The sequence below is a fragment of the Salmo salar genome, chromosome 15, assembly GCF_965601325.2.
Source record: "Salmo salar chromosome 15, fSalSal1, whole genome shotgun sequence".
Lineage (NCBI taxonomy): Eukaryota > Metazoa > Chordata > Actinopteri > Salmoniformes > Salmonidae > Salmo > Salmo salar.
In genome coordinates, this window is record NC_138305.1 from 65,129,415 (window position 1) to 65,150,375 (window position 20,961).

The 20,961-nt window shown below is 42.4% G+C and overlaps 1 protein-coding gene across 1 annotated transcript; it reads left to right on the forward strand.

Moving 5' to 3' along the window:
- Positions 1-9,872: 9,872 nt before the first annotated feature.
- Positions 9,873-11,949, forward strand: LOC106571889 (pro-thyrotropin-releasing hormone-A). Its single transcript, XM_014145411.3, has 2 exons — positions 9,873-10,058; positions 10,684-11,949. Exons 1-2 carry the CDS (start codon positions 9,875-9,877, stop codon positions 11,268-11,270), a joined length of 771 nt encoding a protein of 256 aa, XP_014000886.1. The 5' UTR covers positions 9,873-9,874; the 3' UTR covers positions 11,271-11,949.
- The last annotated feature ends 9,012 nt before the right edge of the window (positions 11,950-20,961 follow it).

The following is a 20,961-nucleotide window of genomic DNA, read 5'->3' on the forward strand; positions in this document are numbered from 1 at the left end:
TTAATCCAGCCGCTGTGTCAGGTTTCAAAAAGACTTTATGGCGAAAGTACACCATGCGATTATCTGAGGACAGCGCCCCGCATACAAAAGCATGAAAAACATATTTCAAACAGGCAGGTGCGCCACAAATGTCAGAAATAGCGATATAATAAATGCCTTACCTTTGATAATCTTCTTCTGTTGGCACTCCAAAAGGTCCCAGATACATCACAAATGGTCCTTTTGTTCGATAATGTCCTTCTTTATATCCATAAAAACTCAGTTTAGCTGGCGTGCTTCAGTCAATAATCCACCCAGTTTCTCTCCATCAAAATGCATACAAAATGAATCCCAAACGTTACTAATAAACTTTTCCAAACAAGTCAAACAACGTTTATAATCAAACCTTAGGTACCTTAATACATAAATAAACAATACAATTTATGACGGAGAATCGTTATTGTCTTTACCGGATAAAAATACCAAAGAACGCGTTCTCTTCCACGCGCTTTGAAACACTACAGCCAAAATGGGAGCCACCTAGAAAAACTACAATTTCTGGCTCCTTTTTCCAAAAACCAGCATGAAACTCTTTCTATAGACTATTGACATCTAGTGGAAGCCCTAGGAACTGCAATCCGGGAGGATTTCGCCTTATAATAAAAGTGACAGCCATTGAAAACAGTGGTAGGCTGATTTTTTTTTGGGGGGGGGGATGGTTTGTCCTCGGGGTTTTGCCTGCCATATCAGTTCTGTTATACTCACAGACATAATTGTAACAGTTTTAGAAACTTTTCTATCCAAATCTACCTATTATATGCATATCCTAGCCTCTGGGCCTGAGTAACAGGCAGTTTACTTTGGGCACACTTTTCATCCGGACATGAAAATACTGCCCCCTACCCAAGAGAGGTTAAACAATGTCACTTTAAATAAAGCCACTTTAATAATGTTTACATATCTTACATTACTCATATCATATGTATATACTGTATTTTATACCATCTAGTGCACCTTGCCTATGCCGCCTGGCCATCACTCATCCATACACTACCGTTCAAAAGTTTGGGGTCACTTAGAAATGTCCTTGTTTTTTAAAGAAAAACACACCTTTTGTTCATTAAAATAACATCAAATCTATCAGAAATACAGTGTAGACGTTGTTAATGTTGTAAATGACTATTGTAGCTGGAAACGGCAGATTTTTAATGGAATATGTACATAGGCGTACAGAGGCCCATTATCAGCAACCATCACTCCTGTGTTCCAATGGCACGTTGTGTTAGCTAATTCAAGTTTATCATTTTAATAGGCTAATTGATCATTAGAAATCCCTTTTGCAATTATGTTAGCACAGCTGAAAACTGTTATTGCTGATTAAAGAAGCAATAAAACTGTCCTTCTTTAGACTAGTTGAGTATCTGGAGCATCAGCATTTGTGGGTTTGATTACAGGCTCAAAATGGCCAGAAACAAAGAACTTTCTTCTGAAACTCATTAGGCTATTCCTGTTCTGAAAAAAGAAGGCTATTCCATGCGAGAAATTGCCAAGAAACTGGAGATCTCGTACAACGCTGTGTACTACTCCCTTCACAGAACAGAACTGTCTCTAACCAGAATAGAACGAGGAGTGGGAGGCCCCGGTGCACAACTGAGCAAGAGGACAAGTACATTAGAGTGTCTAGTTTGAGAAACAGATGCCGCACAAGTCCTCAACTGGCAGCTTCATTAAATAGTACCCGCAAAACACCAGTCTCAATGTCAACAGTGAACAGACGACTCTGGGATGCTGGCCTTCTAGGCAGAATTCCTCTGTCCAGTGTCTGTGTTCTTTAGCCCATCTTAATCTTTTATTTTTAATGGCCAGTCTGAGATGTGGCTTTTTCTTTGCAACTCCACCTAGAAGGCCAGCATCCCAGAGTTGCCTCTCACTGTTGACGTTGAGACTGGTGTTTTGCGGGTAAGATTTAATGAATTTCTAAGTGACCCCAAACTTTTGAATGGTAGTGTATATTTATATGTTCCATATTCTCATTCACCCCTTTTAGATTTGTGTGTATTAGGTAGTTGTTGGGGAACTGTTAGATTACTTGTTAGATACTGTATTACTGCACTGTCGGAACCAGAAGCACAAGCATTTCGCTACACTCGCATTAACATCTGCTAACTATGTGCATGTGACCAATAACACTTTATTTGATTATAATAACTATACAGAGATAGCAATAAAGTCTTTCTCACAACCTTTGGTCTTAACAGTTAATGGTCATGACATTTTAGTCATTAGCAGAGCAACTTACAGGAGCAATTAAGTGTCTTGCTCAGGGGCACATCGACAGGTTTTACACCTAGTCAGCTTGGGGATTCAAACCGGTGACCTTTAGGTTACTGGCCCAACGCTCTTAACCACTAGCCTACTTGCTCCATTACCCTCTATCAGCCCAACAGTCCATATTTAGTAAACACTGGGTGTCTTGGGTTTGACTCAAAGTCTGTAGAGCATTAGAAAACTACAAAGGCCAGAGTACAGAGAACAACCAGCTTTCCAGACCCCCCCTGACCTCAGTGTCCAGAGACTGCCCAATCACCAGTCCCCTACTCCCAGTCACCTCGATGACCAGGGCATGTACCCATCACTCACACCCAGCCACAGGGACCCCTGTCAGGGCAGTGTCAGTGCCAGGGGAGAGGTGGGTGTCACATCATCACTCCATCCATATCCGGCTCTTCTGTATATTCATTGACTTTCACTACCTTTGAATCTGTCTTCTTCCGGCCTGTCTGTCTCTCTGCAGCTAGTAGAAACCACACCGTTAGCCTTCTGTCCTTGGCAGCTGTATGGTCATGTGTCTTTTTAGTCTTTCTTACCTCTGACTGCTTCAGGTAGACTACTGTGTTCATTTTCCATCTCTTTCTCTCTCTCTCTTGGTTGGGTTCCACCTGTCTGCATCCCTGTTACACCCAGAACTTAGGCTTCAGGAACTTTAGGGAAATTTGCCGCCTCTCTTTCTGACTCACCTATCTTTGATGTGTGTTTCCCGTACTCCGTTGGGTTCGCTTTCACATAACTTCTCCTTCTCCTCCTAAGTGTTGAGAGTACAGCCACTTGTGCCATTCACTTGCTGTTTCTGGTTCTCCGTTGGAGGGAGAGATCTCTTGAAAATGATCAGATAATCCACCCATTACTGAAGCTGTGAGCAGTCTGGGGCTGTAGGATGCAGCCTGAGGTGTTCATTAAGTTTGGAAGAGTTGAAAAAAATATTCTCAGTCAAATCAAAAAAATGTTGTGTTCCCATTTGTCCTGAACACAATGAAGTCGGAGATTTCCGAGTTCCCAGTTCCCAGTTGTTTTGAACACAGCATTAGTCTATTTATATCCAAAAACAGCATTTTACATCGGCGCGTGACGTTGAGAAAATGTATCTCCCCCAAAACTGCCGGTGAATTTACAAAAATACTCATTATAAAACGTGGATAAAATATTAAACTGTTATTCAAAGAATTATAGATGAACATCTCCTGAATGCAACCTCATTGACAGATTTCAAAATAACTTTACTGGGAAAGCACACTTTGCAATAATCTGAGTACTCTGCTCAGAAAAATACACTGCGCAATACAGATAGCCGCCATGTTGGAATCATCTAAAATCATAAATAACATTAGAAATATTCACTTACCTTTAATAATCTTCATCAGAAGGCACTTCCAGGTATCCCAGGTCCACAACAAATGTTGTTTTTTTCGATAAAGTTCATATTTTATGTCCAAATAACTCCATGTTGTTCCATGTTGTTAGCGCGTTCAGTAGGCTACTCAAAATGTAGGGCGCGGGAGGGAAAAGTAAAAAAAAAATCTATTTACATTCGTTCAAACATGTCAAACGTTGTTTAGCATCAATCTTTAGGGCCATTTTAACGTGAAACGTCAGTAATATTTCAACCGGACCTTTCCTGTGTCTTGAAAAACGTTTGGAACACAAGGTCTCATCTCACATGAACGCGCAATAATGAAGTGACGTCATCCCAGGGACATCAACTTCCCTTCCTTCTCATCCGGTCTCTGTTCATCATAGACGCTTCAAACAACTTTATAAAGACTGTTGACATCTAGTGGAAGCCTTAGGAATTGCAAAATGAATCCTTTGTCACTGTGTGTTCCATTGGCAATGACTCGAAAATAGTACAGCCACAAGATTTTCATTTCCTACTTGTATTTTTCTCAGGTTTTTGCCTGCCATATGAGTTCTGTTATACTTACAGACACCATTCAAACAGTTTTAGAAACTTCTGAGTGTTTTCTATCCAAATCTACTAATAATATGCATATTGTAGTTTCTGGGCCAGAGTAGTAACCTTTTCAAATTGGGTACGTTTTTCATCCGGCCGTGAAAATACTGCCCCCTAGCCCCAACAGGTTTTAAGATAATTAATAACAAGGACAGGGGAAAGTAAACAGTGGATGTTGAGTAAGACTAGCATCATTACAGAGGGTTTATTCAGGATGTCCTCTTCGCCAGCACATACCGTAGAACCTGCTTTCTAATTGTTATGAATCCCCACTTTTAACAACCCTGCTGCCTCCTAGGTCTTTTTGAGAGGTCAAAAGGCAGCGCTTGCCTTAATTATAGTCCAGTGCAGGGGTGTCAAACTCATTCCATGGAGGGCCTAGTGTCTGCTGGATTTAGTTTTTTCCTTTCAATTAAGACCTAGAAAACCAGGTGCGGGGAGTTCCTCAATCAAGTACAAGGGAGGAGCGAAAATCTGCAGACACACGTTGTCATAGTCCGTGTATGTAGGTGGCAGGGAAGTCAGGCGCAGGAGAAAACAGAGTGGTTTAAAAATGGAATATTTATTTCCAAAACCAACGTAGAAAAGAATCCGGGTAAAACAATAACCCGTCGCACACCGATATAGAAACAACACGTACATAACAAACAAACAATCACCGACAGAGAAATGAGGGGAATCAGAGGGTTAAATACACAACATATAATTACTGGGATATGAAACAGGTGTGTAAAGAGACCAGACAAAACCAATGGAAAATGAAAAACTGATCACTGGTGGCTAGAAGGCCGGCAACGTCGACCGCCGAACACCACCCGAACAAGGAGGGGCATCAACTTCAGTAGAAGTCGTGACACACGTGGTCTAGTGCCTGTAAGCATAGCACAAGGGAACTCCACCAGGGACAGAGCGCAACTGCCAAAACGTATGACTGTTTAAAACCTGAACTGTCCAAAACGGCAACTCCCAACAAGTGTACGTAACATGTGGGGGAGGTGAGTCTGGGCCTACAGTAACATAAAGGGTACATTTGTCCCCTATAAGTGAGTTCTTGAGTATTTTTGTCAATGCATATATTTAAATATCTGAATCATAGAATTGTTATACAGAAAGAGTGTTATAACTACATTACATATCGTTATTATACTCCGCAGGGGGGTTAGATGAGACACCAAGTATTCTAGATTAGAATACATCCTATGTTGTGTTAATAAATGCCTGCATATACAGTGCCTTCAGAACTTCTTCATACCCTTTGACTTATTCCACATTTTGTTGTTACACCCTGAATTCAATCCTCTGCTTTTCCACAGGCTTCAAATGAGCACAGAATGAATCAAACTACCACTCCGCTTTCACCGTCTTACAGGGTTAGCGAGTGTTGGCCTTCCACAGGATAGAAACAACAACAAACACAGTTTTTCTTTTGCTGGGTGCCTAATTAATTGGTCCCTGTGCAGCTTGTATGTCTTTACATACTGTAATTACCATATTTTGAAAAGCAGAGACCACTACAGCAGCGGAGGCCTCACAGGTCAGACATGCTTTGGTGTTACAGTGCCTTCAGAAAGTGTTCATACCCATTGACTTAATCCACATTTAGCTGTTTTTTCTCACACATCTACACACTAAACGAAGTGAAAACATGTTTTACATTTTTTTTTGCCAATTTATTGATCATTAATTTAAATAAGTATTCATGCCCCTTTGCTATGACACTTCAATTTGAGCTCAGTTCCATTCAATTTCCTTAGACATTACAACTTGATTGGAGTCCTCCTGTGGCCAATTTCATTGTTTGGACATGATTTAGAAAGAAACACACCTGTCTATATACAGTAATGTCCCCAGTTGACAGTGCATGTCAGAGCAGAAACTATACCATGAAGTCCAAGGAATTGTCCGTAGATCTCCGAGATAGAATTGTGATGAAGCATACATCTGGGGAAGGGTATAGAACAATTTCTAGAATGTTGAGCAAAAAATATGGAACTACCCAGACTCTGCCTAGAGCTGGCCGTCTGACCAAACTGAGCAACCGGGCAAGAAGGACCTTGGTCAGGGAGGTGACCAAGAACCCAATGACCACTGACAGAACTACAGAGTTCCTTGGCTGAGATGGGAGAACCTTCCAGAAGGACAACAGTCTCTACGGCACTTCACCAATCTAGGCTTTATGGGAGAGTGGCCAGACGGAAGCTACTTCTGAGAAAAAGACACATGAAATCCTACCTGGTTTGCAAGAAGGCACGTGATAGACTGAGCGCATAAGGCAAAAGATTCTGTAGTCTGATGAGACAAAAGAAAATCTTTATGCAAAGTGCTATGTCTGGTGAACCAGGCACAGCTCATCACCTGTCTAACACCATCCCTACTGTGAAGCATGGTGGTGGCAGCATCATTCCATGGGGATGCTTTTCAGTGGCAGGGACTGGGAGACTGGTAAGGATAGAGGGAACAATGAATGGAGCCAAATACAGATAAATAATTGATGAGAACATGTTTCAGAGTGCTAACAACCTCAGACTGGGGCGAAGATTTAAGTTCCAACAGGACAATGACCCCAAGCATACAGCCAAAGCAACGCTGGAATGGCTTCAGAACAAGAATGTGAAAGTTCTTGACTGGCCCAGCAAAAGCTCAGAATTGAAACCAAGTCTTCCACATCTAACTTAACAGAGCATGAGAAAATCTGCAAGGAAGAATTCGAGAAAATCTAGATGTTCAAAGCTGATACAGACATACAGTACACAAGATGACTCAAAGCTGTAATGCTGCCAAAGGTGCAAAAATGTCTAAAAACTTTATAGCTTCTATTTCCGGCCAACAGTGTGGCCCTGCCACTTGTTTGTTTCTGTTTTGGAGGACTGATGTGTAACGATGTACGCTGAGAGTCAGGAAGCAAGTTCAGGGAGTGAATACGTTTAATAAATAAATGAACAAAACAAGAAACACAAACAGCGCACCGACATGAAACAGGAACAATGACGACTGGGGAAGAATCCAAAGGGAGTGACATATATAGTGCAGGTAATCAAGGAGGTGATGAAGTCCAGGTGAGTGTCATTAAGCGCCTAAGGCTGGTGACAGGGGTGTGCCCTACCGAGCAGCCTGGTGACCTAGAGGCCGGAGAGGGAGCACATGTGACAGTACCCCCTCCTTAACGCGTGGCTACAGCTGCAGGATGCCGACCAAGATGACGATCCCGGAGATCAGGAGTGGACCGGTCACCTCTGCTAAGGCGCGGGAACCTGTCGAGCCGGTTGAGGCACGGGAGCATGATGACCTAGAGCGCCGGAGAGAGAGCATACGTGACAGTACCCCCTCCCTTGCGCGTTCAGCTTCAGCTGCAGGACGCCAACCACAGGGACGATCCCGGGGATCCGGAGCGAACCGGTCGCCTCCACTGAGGCGCAGAAACCTGACGAACCGGCTGAGGAGTGAAACTGATGAGCTGGCTGAGACCTCCCTGGTTGCCTCGGCTGAGGCACGGGAACCTGTTCACCCAGCTTCGGCATGGGAGCCTACAATCCGGCTGAGGCCTCACAGGTAGCTCCGGCTCCAACACTCGGACCCGACATCACCCCCAACACAAAGACAAAACAAAAGAATACTCCCTGATGCTTCTCTTTGATGTTACAGAATGACAACATATTTAAGGATGTTCTCCTAACTCTAACGCCAAAACATGCTAAATAGGTTCTCAGGAGGTTCTTGCTAATTTACAGTGCATTCTAAAGATTTTTTTTGGTACCCTTCCCCAGATCTGTGCCTCGGCACAATCCTGTCAAAGCTCTACTGACAATTTCTTTGACCTCATGGCTTGGTTTTTGCTCTGACATGCACTGTCAACTGTGGGACATTATATAGACAGGTGTGTGCCTTTCCAAATCATGTCCAATCAATTGAATTTACCACAGGTGGACTCCAATCAAGTTTTTAGAAACATCTCAAGGATGATTAATGGAAACAGGATGCACCTGAGCTCAATTTAGAATCTCATAGCAAAGGGTATGAATACTTATGTAAATGAGGCATCTGTTTTTTATGTTTAATAAATTTGCAAAAATGTTTAAAAACCTGTTTTTGCTTTGTCATTTTTATAGATTGATGAGGAACATATTTTTTTATCAATTTTTGAATAAAGCTGTAACATAACAAAATGTGGAAAAAGTCAAGGGATCTCACTTCCCGATGACTGATATACAGGAAGGTTCTTGATATACAGGAAGGTCCCATGGAACGTGTCTAAAACATTCATATCTTATATTTTGAGAACATGGCAACCTTGTTCTGTGTAAATTTGGTGGGATGTTGATAGAATATTATCCTAACCTTTAGAAAACTGGACACAGGAATGTTCTTGCAACTTTCCAATGCAACGTGTATAGAACATTAATATTGAATATTCTGACAACATGCAACTATGTTCTGTGTAGGTTTGGTGGGACATTGATAGAAGGAATCTTCTCCTAACCCTTAGAAAATCTCTGTTTTGAAAAAGACAGTCTGTATGACCAAAAATGTGCTATTTACATGTTGTAGTTAATTTTGATACTATAATAAATGTTTGAATCATATCAATGCCACATATGCTTTCAAAATGAGAAGTTGCTTATTATGTTCAATTGCTCTTTAGCAGTGGTGGGAAAAGTACCCATTTGTCATACTTCAGTAAAAATAAAGATACCTTAATAGAAAATGACTCAAGTAAAATAATTATCATAATGCATCAATGAATGTCTATAGTTGGAGAAAAAATACAGATATCTGGGTGGCAGTAGTTTATGAATGAATCCATACATTATCATCATTGACATTTAGTGTAGCATAATCTTAATAATGACTTGAAAATGACAGCCCCAATGGCAAAATAAGTGAATACAATTACATCGGTCTTCTGCAAAATAACCACCACCACTGCGATATGAGTGGAACATTTTTGAATGGATCCTCTCGCAATCATCATATTTTACTCCTTCGGATTCGGCTGGTCGGCTCAGTTGACGCCCAAGAAAAGAACCAGACAGCGTCCTCTAGAGGTTAGAACCTACTTTAATCGAATGTGAAATCAATGGAGACGAAATTTCTATGAAATTACTATAGCGTGGTTGGCGTGACGGGGGTAACCGCTGACTATAAATGGCGGGACGCGTTGTATCGGAACATACCTATAAACTTTGCCTCAACGGGTTTCCAACCGCTGCAAGAGGCAAAGAACATCCTTTCTAGTTGGTTTGCTAAATTTTAAGGTTATCGGAGGAGCTGAGAGTGACAATAGCCAGAACACAAATCTAAGGTAAGTTTGGATCACCTCAAATATATTTATATATATAGGTGTTTTTGCATTAGATAATATCTCTGGACCTTCAGTTTGTGCATTGCAAAATAGTTTGCAAATATCTATTCATAAAGGATTTTCCAGTTTTACGGACCAATAGGCTATTGAAACGTACTATGTGCGTAAAACAGACAGAGAACTCCAAATTATTTATACAATGCCAATGTCAATTAAATATCATATAGGATGCATGTTTTTAAGTAACCTAGTATATTTCCACTAATAATGATATCTTCTCTTGTTTTCGAACGAATTGCCAAGTTACCATGAAGTCCACCTGCCTGATCATTCTGGCATCTCTGGCAGTCTGCAACCTGACGGTGGCTCGAGGACAGAGCATCCCCGCTGAGGAGAAAACGGGAGACCGGCAGATAGACGACATCATCCTACAGAGGGCAGAGAGCATCCTGCTCCGCTCCATTCTAAAAATGACTGAGGATGGTGTGAATGGTGCGTAATAGCTTTTTGATCGATTTTGTGTTTTTGGCAAACTGGCCGAGTTTGACACGAACCGAGGGTGTTTTACATTGAATTGAAAAGCAAAGAATTTAACACAATTGAACACATACGTTCTAGTTATGCTTTTGTATACCTGTTTTAAAGTGACTTAGTTGCACGAAATAAATATTTCGATTCGTTTCAGAAAGACCAGATTAAATGAATCATTTCGATTGTATGTATATATATTTTTTTTTCATTAATAAATAACCCAACATTTCCAAGATCTTTCATTCATGTTTTGTGCAACATTAACGTGATTACATTAATAGATTGTGTTATTTGTTAGGATGCAAATCTATTTGGAGAGGGCAACCGGCAAAGCACCCGTAAAACGCATCCAATATTTTCCAGTAGTTAATACTGGCATCAAAGCACAAATGCCTATATTTTAATGGTGAAATAATGAAAACAGAATTGAATAAATATGTTTGACATAACCTACGTTCTCACAAGTAAGTGCATTAAAACGTTGTATGTTCAATGGAAATACATGTACACATGGCATAACAAGTGGTGGCAGATTTATATTTTCCCCTGTCAGTAAACTAATCAGGTTGTCATTTTAATTTTACAGAGGCATTGTCCTCTCAGCCAGAGTGGCTAGTGAAGCGACAACACCCTGGTAAGGGGTACCAGGAGGAGCTCGAGAAAAGGCAACACCCTGGTAAACGAGAGGAGGACGAGGACGAAGACTCTAGGGAGGTCCAGAAAAGACAGCACCCAGGAAAACGTGAAGACGAAATTGACTCTTTTGTGGAGCTCCAGAAAAGGCAGCATCCAGGCAAGCGCTCAATGCTGGAGCAGATTACAGAGAACTCCGCATTTCTAAGTGAACTCTCCAAACGTCAGCACCCGGGCAAGCGCTACCTGATGAGGTACAGCAAGCGCCAGCATCCCGGCAGGCGAGATGTGGACGACGAGTCAGACGCAGGGGACCTCCAGGAGTTGGAGAAGCGCCAACATCCCGGCAAACGTTACTGGGATAACATGAGCCCGGATTTGGGCGCCAACAGTCCCTGTGACGTACTGGACCCTGGCTGCAGTAAAGCCAACCTGTTTCTCGAGCTATTAGACAACGTGACCAAGAGTCGCGCGGCGGAGAAGAGACAGCACCCGGGCAAAAGGTCCGCACCTGACGAGGATTTGACTGAACAGGAGTGACGAGTGGGCTGGCGCCTGCGAAATACTGTGTTGTAAAAAAAACATCTATGTGTAAATTGATACAATTAATCATTTCAAATGGTTTATTATGAATATAATATGGACCCCTCTGCCATGGGTAGTCTATAGTTTCTTTGGCAAGCTGCTTTTATGACGAATATCCAGAAAACGTGTCCAGAAAGTATACTGAGAAACGTTTAAATTAGATATTATTTTGGGGCTTGAGTGTAATTAAACACACTTGGATTGCCAGAATCAGTAACGCTCATAGGGATTTCAAGTTAGTGAATAGCTGTGTTGTTTGCTGGACCAATATTGTTGTCATGAGATGCTCAGAAATGTATTCATTTTACAGATTAAGCCTAGGTGACAAAGAAAAAAAGAATAAAGCGAAGCATCTCAGGGAAATCGCTTTTGGCTCAGCAGGTAGGTAGGCAGCCTGTATCCAACAGTGGACGCAGGCTCTAAATCTGCTCTCTTCTGTCGGGCCTTGAATTGAATGATTCTAAGTTTCAGAGTTATGTAGACCAAATTGACTTGTAGTTTTATGATTTAATGCGTTCAAGTTGTAAAACACAAGTGAATGTTCCCCTGACATATATAGTGGGTCTCTGGATTATTTTCTACTTGAATAATATTGCATGGAATAAAAACGGATTATTATTGTACATTTTATCTTACTTTTGCCTTAAAGCTTATTACGTTATGTATCTACAACGCTGTTATAGACCTACAATAAAACGCATTGGTACAGATCATGGAGCTTTGGTCTACAGTATGTTTTCCGTTTGAAATTCAGATCTATTCAGAGAAAGCCTCTATCCTTAGCCTTGCAACTAACATGGAATAGGTTAATTATGCTTTTACCTTCCCCTACTGTGATTTTTAGATAAAGTGGAAGAGATGGATACCAATGTGTTCCCACTAACACAGCAATTACAGCGCCATTAGCTAATTAATGCAAGTCAATATAGCCGATGTCTGAGTGTCAAGTTACTCTCCTCCCATTTAATTGGCCTCAATCCTTCAATACCCTACACACTTAGCCTCATGCAGCATGTGTTATATCAGGGATGGGCAACTGGCGGTTCAAAACATTTTGCAACAAAACAACAGATTCTATTGGACAAATTCAGGTAGGTCCATCCGTTTCATTCTGTTTGCTCTGTTTGCTTTCGTTTGGTTTTTAAACTACAATGGGAGACCCAACTGCAAGCTGCCCAGTAACGTGAGCCTATCAGACGAGCTAAATGCCTTTTATGCTCGCTTCGAGGCAAGCAACACTGAAGCATGCATGAGAGCACCAGCTGTTCCCAACAACTGTGTGATCACGCTCTCTGTAGCCGACGTGAGTAAGACCTTTAAATAGGTCAACATTCACAAAGCCACAGGGCCAGACAGATACCCAGGATGTGTACTCAAAGCATGCACGGACCAACTGACAAGTGTCTTCACTGACATTTTCAACCTCTCCCTGACTGAGTCTGTAATACCTACATGTTTCAAACAAACCACCATAGTCCCTGTGCCCAAGAAAGCGAAGGTAACCTGCCTAAATGATTACTGCCCTGTAGCACTCACGCCGGTAGCCATGAAGTGCTTTGAAAGGCAGGTCATGGCTCACATCAACACCATCATGCCAGAAACCCTAGACCCACATCAATTCGCATATCGCCCCAACAGATCCACAGATGACGCAATCTCAATCGCACTCCACACTGCCCTTTCCCACCTGGAAAAAAGAGCACCTATGTGAGAATGCTGTTCATTGACTACAACTCAGCATTCAACACCATAATGCCCAGAAAGCTAATTTTTAAGCTAAGGACCCTAGGACTAAACACCTCCCTCTGCAACTGGATCCTGGACTTCCTGATGGGCCACTCCCAGGTGGTAAGGGTAGGCAACAACACATCTGCCACGCTGATCCTCAACACTGGGGCCCCTCCGAGGTGCATGCTTAGTCCCCTCCTGTACTCCCTGTTCACCCACGACTGTGTGGCCATACATGACTCCAACACCATCATTAAGTTTGCTGATGAAAAAACAGTGGTAGGCCTGATCACAGACAATGATGAGACAGCATATAGGGAGGAGGTCAGAGACCTGGCAGTGTGGTGCCAGGACAACAACCTCTCCCTCAATGTGAGCAAGACACAGGAGCTGATCGTGGACTATAGGAAAAGGAGGGCTGAACAGGCCCTCATTAACATCGACAGGGCTGAAGTAGAGTGAGTCGAGAGTTTCAAGTTCTTTGTTGTCCACATCACCAACAAACTATCATGGTCCAAACACACCAAGATAGTTGTGAAGAGGGCACGACAACACCTTTTCCCCCTCAGGAGACTGAAAAGATTTGGCATTGGTCCCCAGATCCTTAAAAAGCTCTACAGCTGCACCATCGAGAGCATCCTGACTGGTTGCATCACTGCCTGGTATGGCAACTGCTCGGCATCTGACCGTAAGGCGCTACAGAAAGTAGTGCGTACGGCCCAGTACATCACTGGGGCCAAGCTTCCTGACATGGTGTCAGAGGAAGGCCCAAAAGATTGTCAAAGACTCCAGTCACCCACGTCATACTGTTCTCTCTGCTATCGCACGACAAGCAGTACTGGAGCACCAAATCTAAGACCAAAAGGCTCTTTAACAGCTTCTACCACCAAGACATAAGACTGCTGAACAATGAATCAAATGGCACCGCACTATTTACATTGACCTCCCCCCCCCCCTTTTTTTTACACTGCTGCTACTCACTTTATTATCTATGCATAGTCACTTTGAAAATTACCACACAATGACTCGGTACCGGTACCCCCTGTATATAGCCTCGTTATTGTTATGTAATTTTCTTGTCTTATTTTAGATTTGTTTGTGTTTTTTTCACTTTAGTTTATTTTATTAAAAATATTTTCTTAACTCTATTTCTTGAACGAACTGCATTGTTGGTTAAGGGCTTGTAAGTAAGTATTTCACGGCATGTGACAAATACAATTTGATTTGATTTAAACGGTAAACGGTTTCCGTTGCAAGACGTAATTAATACACCCCTGGCTCGATCAATGAGTGCAGTTTTCCGTTATTGGTTTAAATCAGTGACCGCTGTTGTCTCGCATACAGCATGGACAGTAAAGCAAAGGTGAATGGAGAGGATATTGCTCTCAACAAATTAGACAATATAGAAGTAGAAAGTTCAACATTATAACCTCGTACCTCCGATTACAGTAAGGGTTCATAGCGACTGATAACATTGTAATTTTGATTGCGCATCTGAATATGGGCTGCAAGGAGATAGCCTACAGTTGCAGTTACCGGTCAGAAGGTTTTCCAAATTGTGACCATTAAACTTCTACTTGAATGGAAACTTTAAAGTCCCCCCCCCCCCCCAAGTCATTTTTAAAAGCAAGCGCTTACAAACCAGTATAATTTACTGTAGTCTATTTCAATAGCTATTTCAGACCATTTATAGCCTGTTTGCAGTGGAGGTGCAGGTAACTGCCAAAATAATGGCAACACTTGAGTAAATGAGGGATACAAAGTATACTGAAAGAAGGTGCTTCCACACAGGTGTGGTTCCTGAGTTAATTAAGCAATTAACCTCCCATCATGCTTAGGGTCATGTATAAAAATGCTGGGCAGGCCATTATTTTGGCTACCATGGCTATGCCCCCATAGGATGACAATGCCCCCATCCACACAGAGGTAAAAATAGTTTTATATTAGATATTTGGTGAATGCACACTTCTCTCTCATCAATATTGAAACAAGTATGCCATGACTATGAAAATGATACACTGAATCAGGGATGGATTGAGAATAATCCCAAGCTTTTTTTGTTGTTGAAATTTCTATATTGTTTTATTTCTTCAGGATTTCAATCTTCAATCACTCTTGCACAAAGCATGCCATGACTATGAAAATGATACAATCTGAATTATATATATTTTTAAAAACTGGATCTTTCTCCATCCTCCTCGGATTCAGACTATATACTTTTCATAGTCATGGCAAGCATTGTGTAAGAGCTATTTAAGATTGAAATGTGAATGTTTTTTTTGTTATAGATTTTTTTACAAAAAAGCAGTGAATTATTCTCCATCCACCTCTGATTTCCGAATATACCATCTTCATTGTCATGGCATGCTTGGTTCAATAACTATTGATGAGAGAGAACCGAATATCCACTGAATATCCACTATAAAACTAATTTGACCTCGGTCCCATACACAGGGCACAGGTAGTCACTGAATGGTTTGATGAGTACGAAAACGATGTAAACCATATGTCAGGGCCGTCTCAGTCATCAGATCTTAACCCTATTCAACACTTATGGGAGATTATGGAGCATCGCCTTAGACAGCGTTTTACATCACCATCAACAAAACAACAAATTATCCCTCTACGGCATGAATTTTTATTACAGGGCTAAAAAAATATTTCACCCCATTTATTGGGAGCTTGGGGGTCCCTGCTAATATATCCATCATAAAATGTGTCTTCCCCCGCCAACCAGATATTGGTTTGTTGCCTCAGGGCAACAATGTGCTACCAGGGTACTGAAACACCAATGTGTTCTATAGTACGTATGATAAGTGGAATAAGGAAAACAAGAAATATATGAATTAGAAAAAGTTTTATTTTGACAAACATCAACCACAAATGGTTCCAAACAATCACAATTAGGAGTTTTAAAGTCAAAACATCAAACAAGCCAATAAACAAACCACTACTAATTAAAACTAATACCTTATATATACAGTGGGGGGAAAAAGTATTTGATCCCGTGCTGATTTTGTACGTTTGCCCACTGATAAAGAAAGGATCAGTCTATAATTTTAATGGTAGGTTTATTTGAAGAGTGAGAGTGTCACGTCCTGACCAGCAGATGGAGCTAGTGTTTTAGTTTTGGTCAGGACGTGGCATGTTTGTGTTGGGTATGTTTGTATTGTTGATTGGGACTTCCAATTGAAGGCAGGTGTGTTGAGTTGCCTTTGATTGGAAGTCCTATATAGGTGTGTGTGGTTTTCTTTGGGGTTGTGGGTGGTTGTTTTGCACTGCGTTTTTTTAGCCTGCAAACAGTTGCTGCGGTCACAGTTATTGTTTCCTGTGGATGCGTTACTCCTTTTGTTGGGTAATTAAAAAATGAGTATTCACATACCTGCTGTGCCTTGGTTCATTTCAGAAGACAGTCGTTACAGAGAGACAGCATAACAACAAAAATATCCAGAAAAACGCATGTCAAAAAAGTTATAAATTGATTTGCATTTTAATGAGGGAAATAAGTATTTGACCCCCTCTCAATCAGAAAGATTTTTGGCTCCCAGGTGTCTTTTATACAGGTAACGAGTTGAGATTAGGAGCACACTCTTAAAGGGAGTGCTCCTAATCGCAGCTTGTTAGATGTAAAAAAGACACCCGTCCACAGAAGCAATCAATCAATCAGATTCCAAACTCTCCACCATGGCCAAGACCAAAGAGCTCTCCAAGGATGTCAGGGACAAGATTGTAAACCTACACAAGGCTGGAATGGGCTACAAGACCATCACCAAGCAGCTTGGTGACAACATTTGGTGCGATTATTCGCAAATGGAAGAAACACAAAAGAACTGTCAATATCCCTCGGCATGGGGCTCCATGCAAGATCTCACCTCGTGGGGTTGCAATGATCATGAGAACGGTGAGGAATCAGCCCAGAACTACACGGGAGGATCTTGTCAATGATCTCAAGGCAGCTGGGACCATAGTCACCAAGAAAACAATTGGTAACACACTACGCCGTGAAGGACTGAAATCCTGCAGCGCCCGCAAGGTCCCCCTGCTCAAGAATACATATACATGCCCGTCTGAAGTTTGCCAATGAACATCTGAATGATTCAGAGGACAACTGGTGAAAGTGTTGTGGTCAGATGAGACCAAAATTGAGCTCTTTGGCATCAACTCAACTCGCCGTGTTTGGAGGAGGAGGAATGCTGCCTATGACCCCAAGAACACCATCTCCACCGTCAAACATGGAGGTGGAAACATTATGCTTTGGGGGTGTTTTTCTGCTAAGGGGACAGGACAACTTCACCGCATCAAAGAGACGATGGACGGGGCCATGTACCGTCAAATCTTGGGCGAGAACATCCTTCCCTCAGCCAGGGCATTGAAAATGGGTCATGGATGGGTATTCCAGCATGACAATGACCAAAACACACGGCCAAGGCAACAAAGGAGTGGCTCAAGAAGAAGCACATTAAGGTCCTGGAGTGGCCTAGCCAGTCTCCAGACCGTAATCCCATAGAAAATCCGTGGAGGGAGCTGAAGGTTCGAGTTGCCAAACGTCAGCCTCGAAACCTTAATGACTTGGAGAAGATCTGCAAAGAGGAGTGGGACAAAATCCCTCCTGAGATGTGTGCAAACCTGATGGCCAACTACAAGAAACGTCTGACCTCTGTGATTGCCATCAAGGGTTTTGCCACCAAGTACTAAGTCATGTTTTGCAGAGGGGTCAAATACTTATTTCCCTCATTAAAATGCAAATCATTTTATAACATTTTTAACATGAGTTTTTCTGGATTTTTTTTTGTTTTTATTCTGTCTCTCACTGTTCAAATAAACCTACCATTGAAATTATAGACTGTGTGTGTGTGTGTAGGGGTTAGCCTGTGTGTGAGGGTATATGTGGAAGTGTGTGTGTGTTTCAGTGTGTCTGAATGTTTGTTTGTGTGGGTTATTGTTTGAATCAGTGTTTCTCTTTTTGACAAAGCACACACTGATTTCCTATTCTGTGTGGAACCTCAGGAAGCAGTTGCTGGTGGATGTGGAACAGAGGTGGACCTCACATATCCGGCTTTTGGTGTACCTGTGCACCCTGGTACCTTGCATCTCCACTTCTTTTCAGCCATAATTATCCAGTGGGCTGTGGCATCCAGGCACATATCAGGGACTGGAATTGAGGCAGCGGGTCCTTTTCTCCTTTTCTCCTCATACTCACCAGAAATTGTGGAACTGGGGCGATTCTTCTTGCGCTCCAGACTCTTTCCACTTTTGCATAGGCCTTCAGCGATGTATGACTTGAAGGTAAACAACTTAATTTGTTCCTTCTTTCTCATGCCAGTGCCTTCACAATCTCTTCAGTAGAGCAGCCAGGTGGTCACAATGATCATGTCCAGGAAGTGGAACACCAGCCGGTGTTACCACTTCTTTGATCTGATTTTGTTCCGGTACAGTGCAATCAGTGAGTCAAGCAGATCCACCTGACCCATATTCTTGTTGTATTCTTTCACCTCAGCAGGGCAGGGGACTTTGGTGATCATCTTTCGTTTGCAATCCCACCTGTCAACCTCAATGACTGGGTGGGCTCCAGTGTAATCACTCAGAAGGGTCACTGAGCGGTTATCGTACCACTTCACAATGTGCAAGGTGGTTTCGCCAACCATGGCCATCTTCTGTTCGAAAGATCCACGTCCTGCTCTCTTCAGCTCAGCATCGCACATCAAGTTGACGCCTGGTAGTCTGTTGCCAAGAACAGTACCAGTGCAGTGAATTCCCTGCTGAGACAGTGTGAGCACAAGAGGGACACTCGTAAACCAGTTGTCGAAGAAGAGCTTGTAGTTCTCTTGCTTGGGTATAGGCTGGGCCAGACGGAGGACAACGTTGCCACTTGCAAATGGACAACGACCCCAAGCATACTTCCAAAGTTGTGTCAAAATGGCTTAAGGACAACAAAGTCAAGGTATTGGAGTGGCCATCACAAAACCTTGACATCAATCCCATAGAAAATTTGTGGGCAGAACTGAAAAAGCATGTGCGAGCAAGGAGGCCTACAAACCTGACTCAGTTATTTATTTTACCTTTATTTAACTAGGCAAGTCAATTAAGAACAAATTCTTATTTTCAATGGCGGCCTAGGAACAGTGGGTTAACTGCCTTGTTCAGGGGCAGAACGACAGATTTTTACCTTGTTAGCTCAGGGATTCAATCTTGCAACCTTTCGGTTATAAGTCCAACACTCTAACCACTATGCTACCTGCTGCCCCAGCTCTGTTACACCAGCTCTGTCAGGAGGAATGGGCCAAGATTCACTCAACTTATTGTGGGAAGCTTGTGGAAGGCTATCCAAAACGTTTGACCCAAGTTAAACAATTTAAAGGCAATGCTACCAAATACTAATTGAGTGTATGTAAACTTCTGACCCACTGGGAATGTGATGAAAGAAATAAAAGCTGAAGTAAATCATTTTCTCTACTATTATTCTGACATTTCACATTCTAACTGACCTATGACAGGGAATTTTTACTAGGATTAAATGTCAGGAATTGTGAAAAACTGAGTTTAAATGTATTTGGCCAAGGTGTATGTAAACTTCCGTCTTCAACAGCATCTCTCTCTCAGGTGAAGCAGCATCTCAGAGTAACTTCCTGCTCCCACCTGTGTGTTGTAGTTATGTAATAAAATGTTCCGTATTAGAGGAAAGGCATTGCCTGTATATTCACTGAATCTCTGTGTGTGTGTGTGTTTGCATGCTTGTGTGTGTTAAGTTTTGTTATTCGGTGTATATCCTGCCGTTCTACCCTCTAACCCACAGGTGAACCTCGACCCCCTCAACCCCTCTGGAAAGGTGTACCGGACGATTAACATGAATCACTACGCAGCTCAGAGTATGCTGGATGTGACTCTACTGATGGCTAACTCATCTCAGCTAAAGACTGTTCTACATGTGGGGCTACAGCACTGATTCCACATACCTCTTATAGCACTGCTGTCCATGTCTATTAGACTACAGGTTGTCGTTGGACTACTGCTGGTCTTTATAGGTTTGTCATACACTCTCTGTCAATTATTCACACATACTAACAGAAACACGCACACACAAACTAATGGCCAACTGTAAACATGAAGGTCATCATCCCTCTTCAAAGGGGGTGACACTCTAGACCCAAACTGCTAGAGACCTATATCTACTCTACCCTGTCTCTCTAAGGTGTTCGAAAGCCAAGTTAAACAGATTACCGACCATTTCAAATCCCACCATACCTTCTCCGCTATGCAATCTGGTTTCAGAGCTGGTCATGGGTGCACCTCAGCCACGCTCAAGGTCCTAAACGACATCATAACCGCCATCGATAAGAGACAATACTGTGCAGCCGTATTCATCGACCTGGCCAAGGCTTTCGACTCTGTCAATCACCATATTCTTATTGGCAGACTCGACAGCCTTGGTTTCTCAAATGATTGCCTTGCCTGGTTTACCAACTACTTCTCTGATAGAGTTCAGTGTGTCAAATCGGAGGGCCTGTTGTCCGGACCTCTGGCAGTCTCTATGGGTGTGCCACAGGGTTCAATTCTCGGGCCGACTCTCTTCTCTGTATACATCAATGATGTTGCTCTTGCTGCTGGTGATTCTCTGATCCACCTATACGCAAACGACACCATTCTGTATACTTCTGGCCCTTCTTTGGACACTGTGTTAACAACCCTCCGGACGAGTTTCAATGCCATACAACTCTCCTTCCGTGGCCTCCAACTGCTCTTAAATACAAGTAAAACTAAATGCATGCTCTTCAACCAATCGCTGCCTGCACCTGCCAGCCCATCCAGCATCACTACTCTGGACGGTTCTGACTTGGAATACGTGGACAACTACAAATACCTAGGTGTCTGGCTAAACTGTAAACTCTCCTTCCAGACTCACATCAAACATCTCCAATCC

Bases quoted from the DNA above. Each gene is read 5' to 3' on its own strand.
- LOC106571889 (XM_014145411.3), top strand. From the start codon at position 9,875: ATGAAGTCCACCTGCCTGATCATTCTGGCATCTCTGGCAGTCTGCAAC. The intron at 10,059-10,683 runs GTGCGTAATAGC...TTAATTTTACAG, and splicing joins GACTGAGGATGGTGTGAATG to AGGCATTGTCCTCTCAGCCA.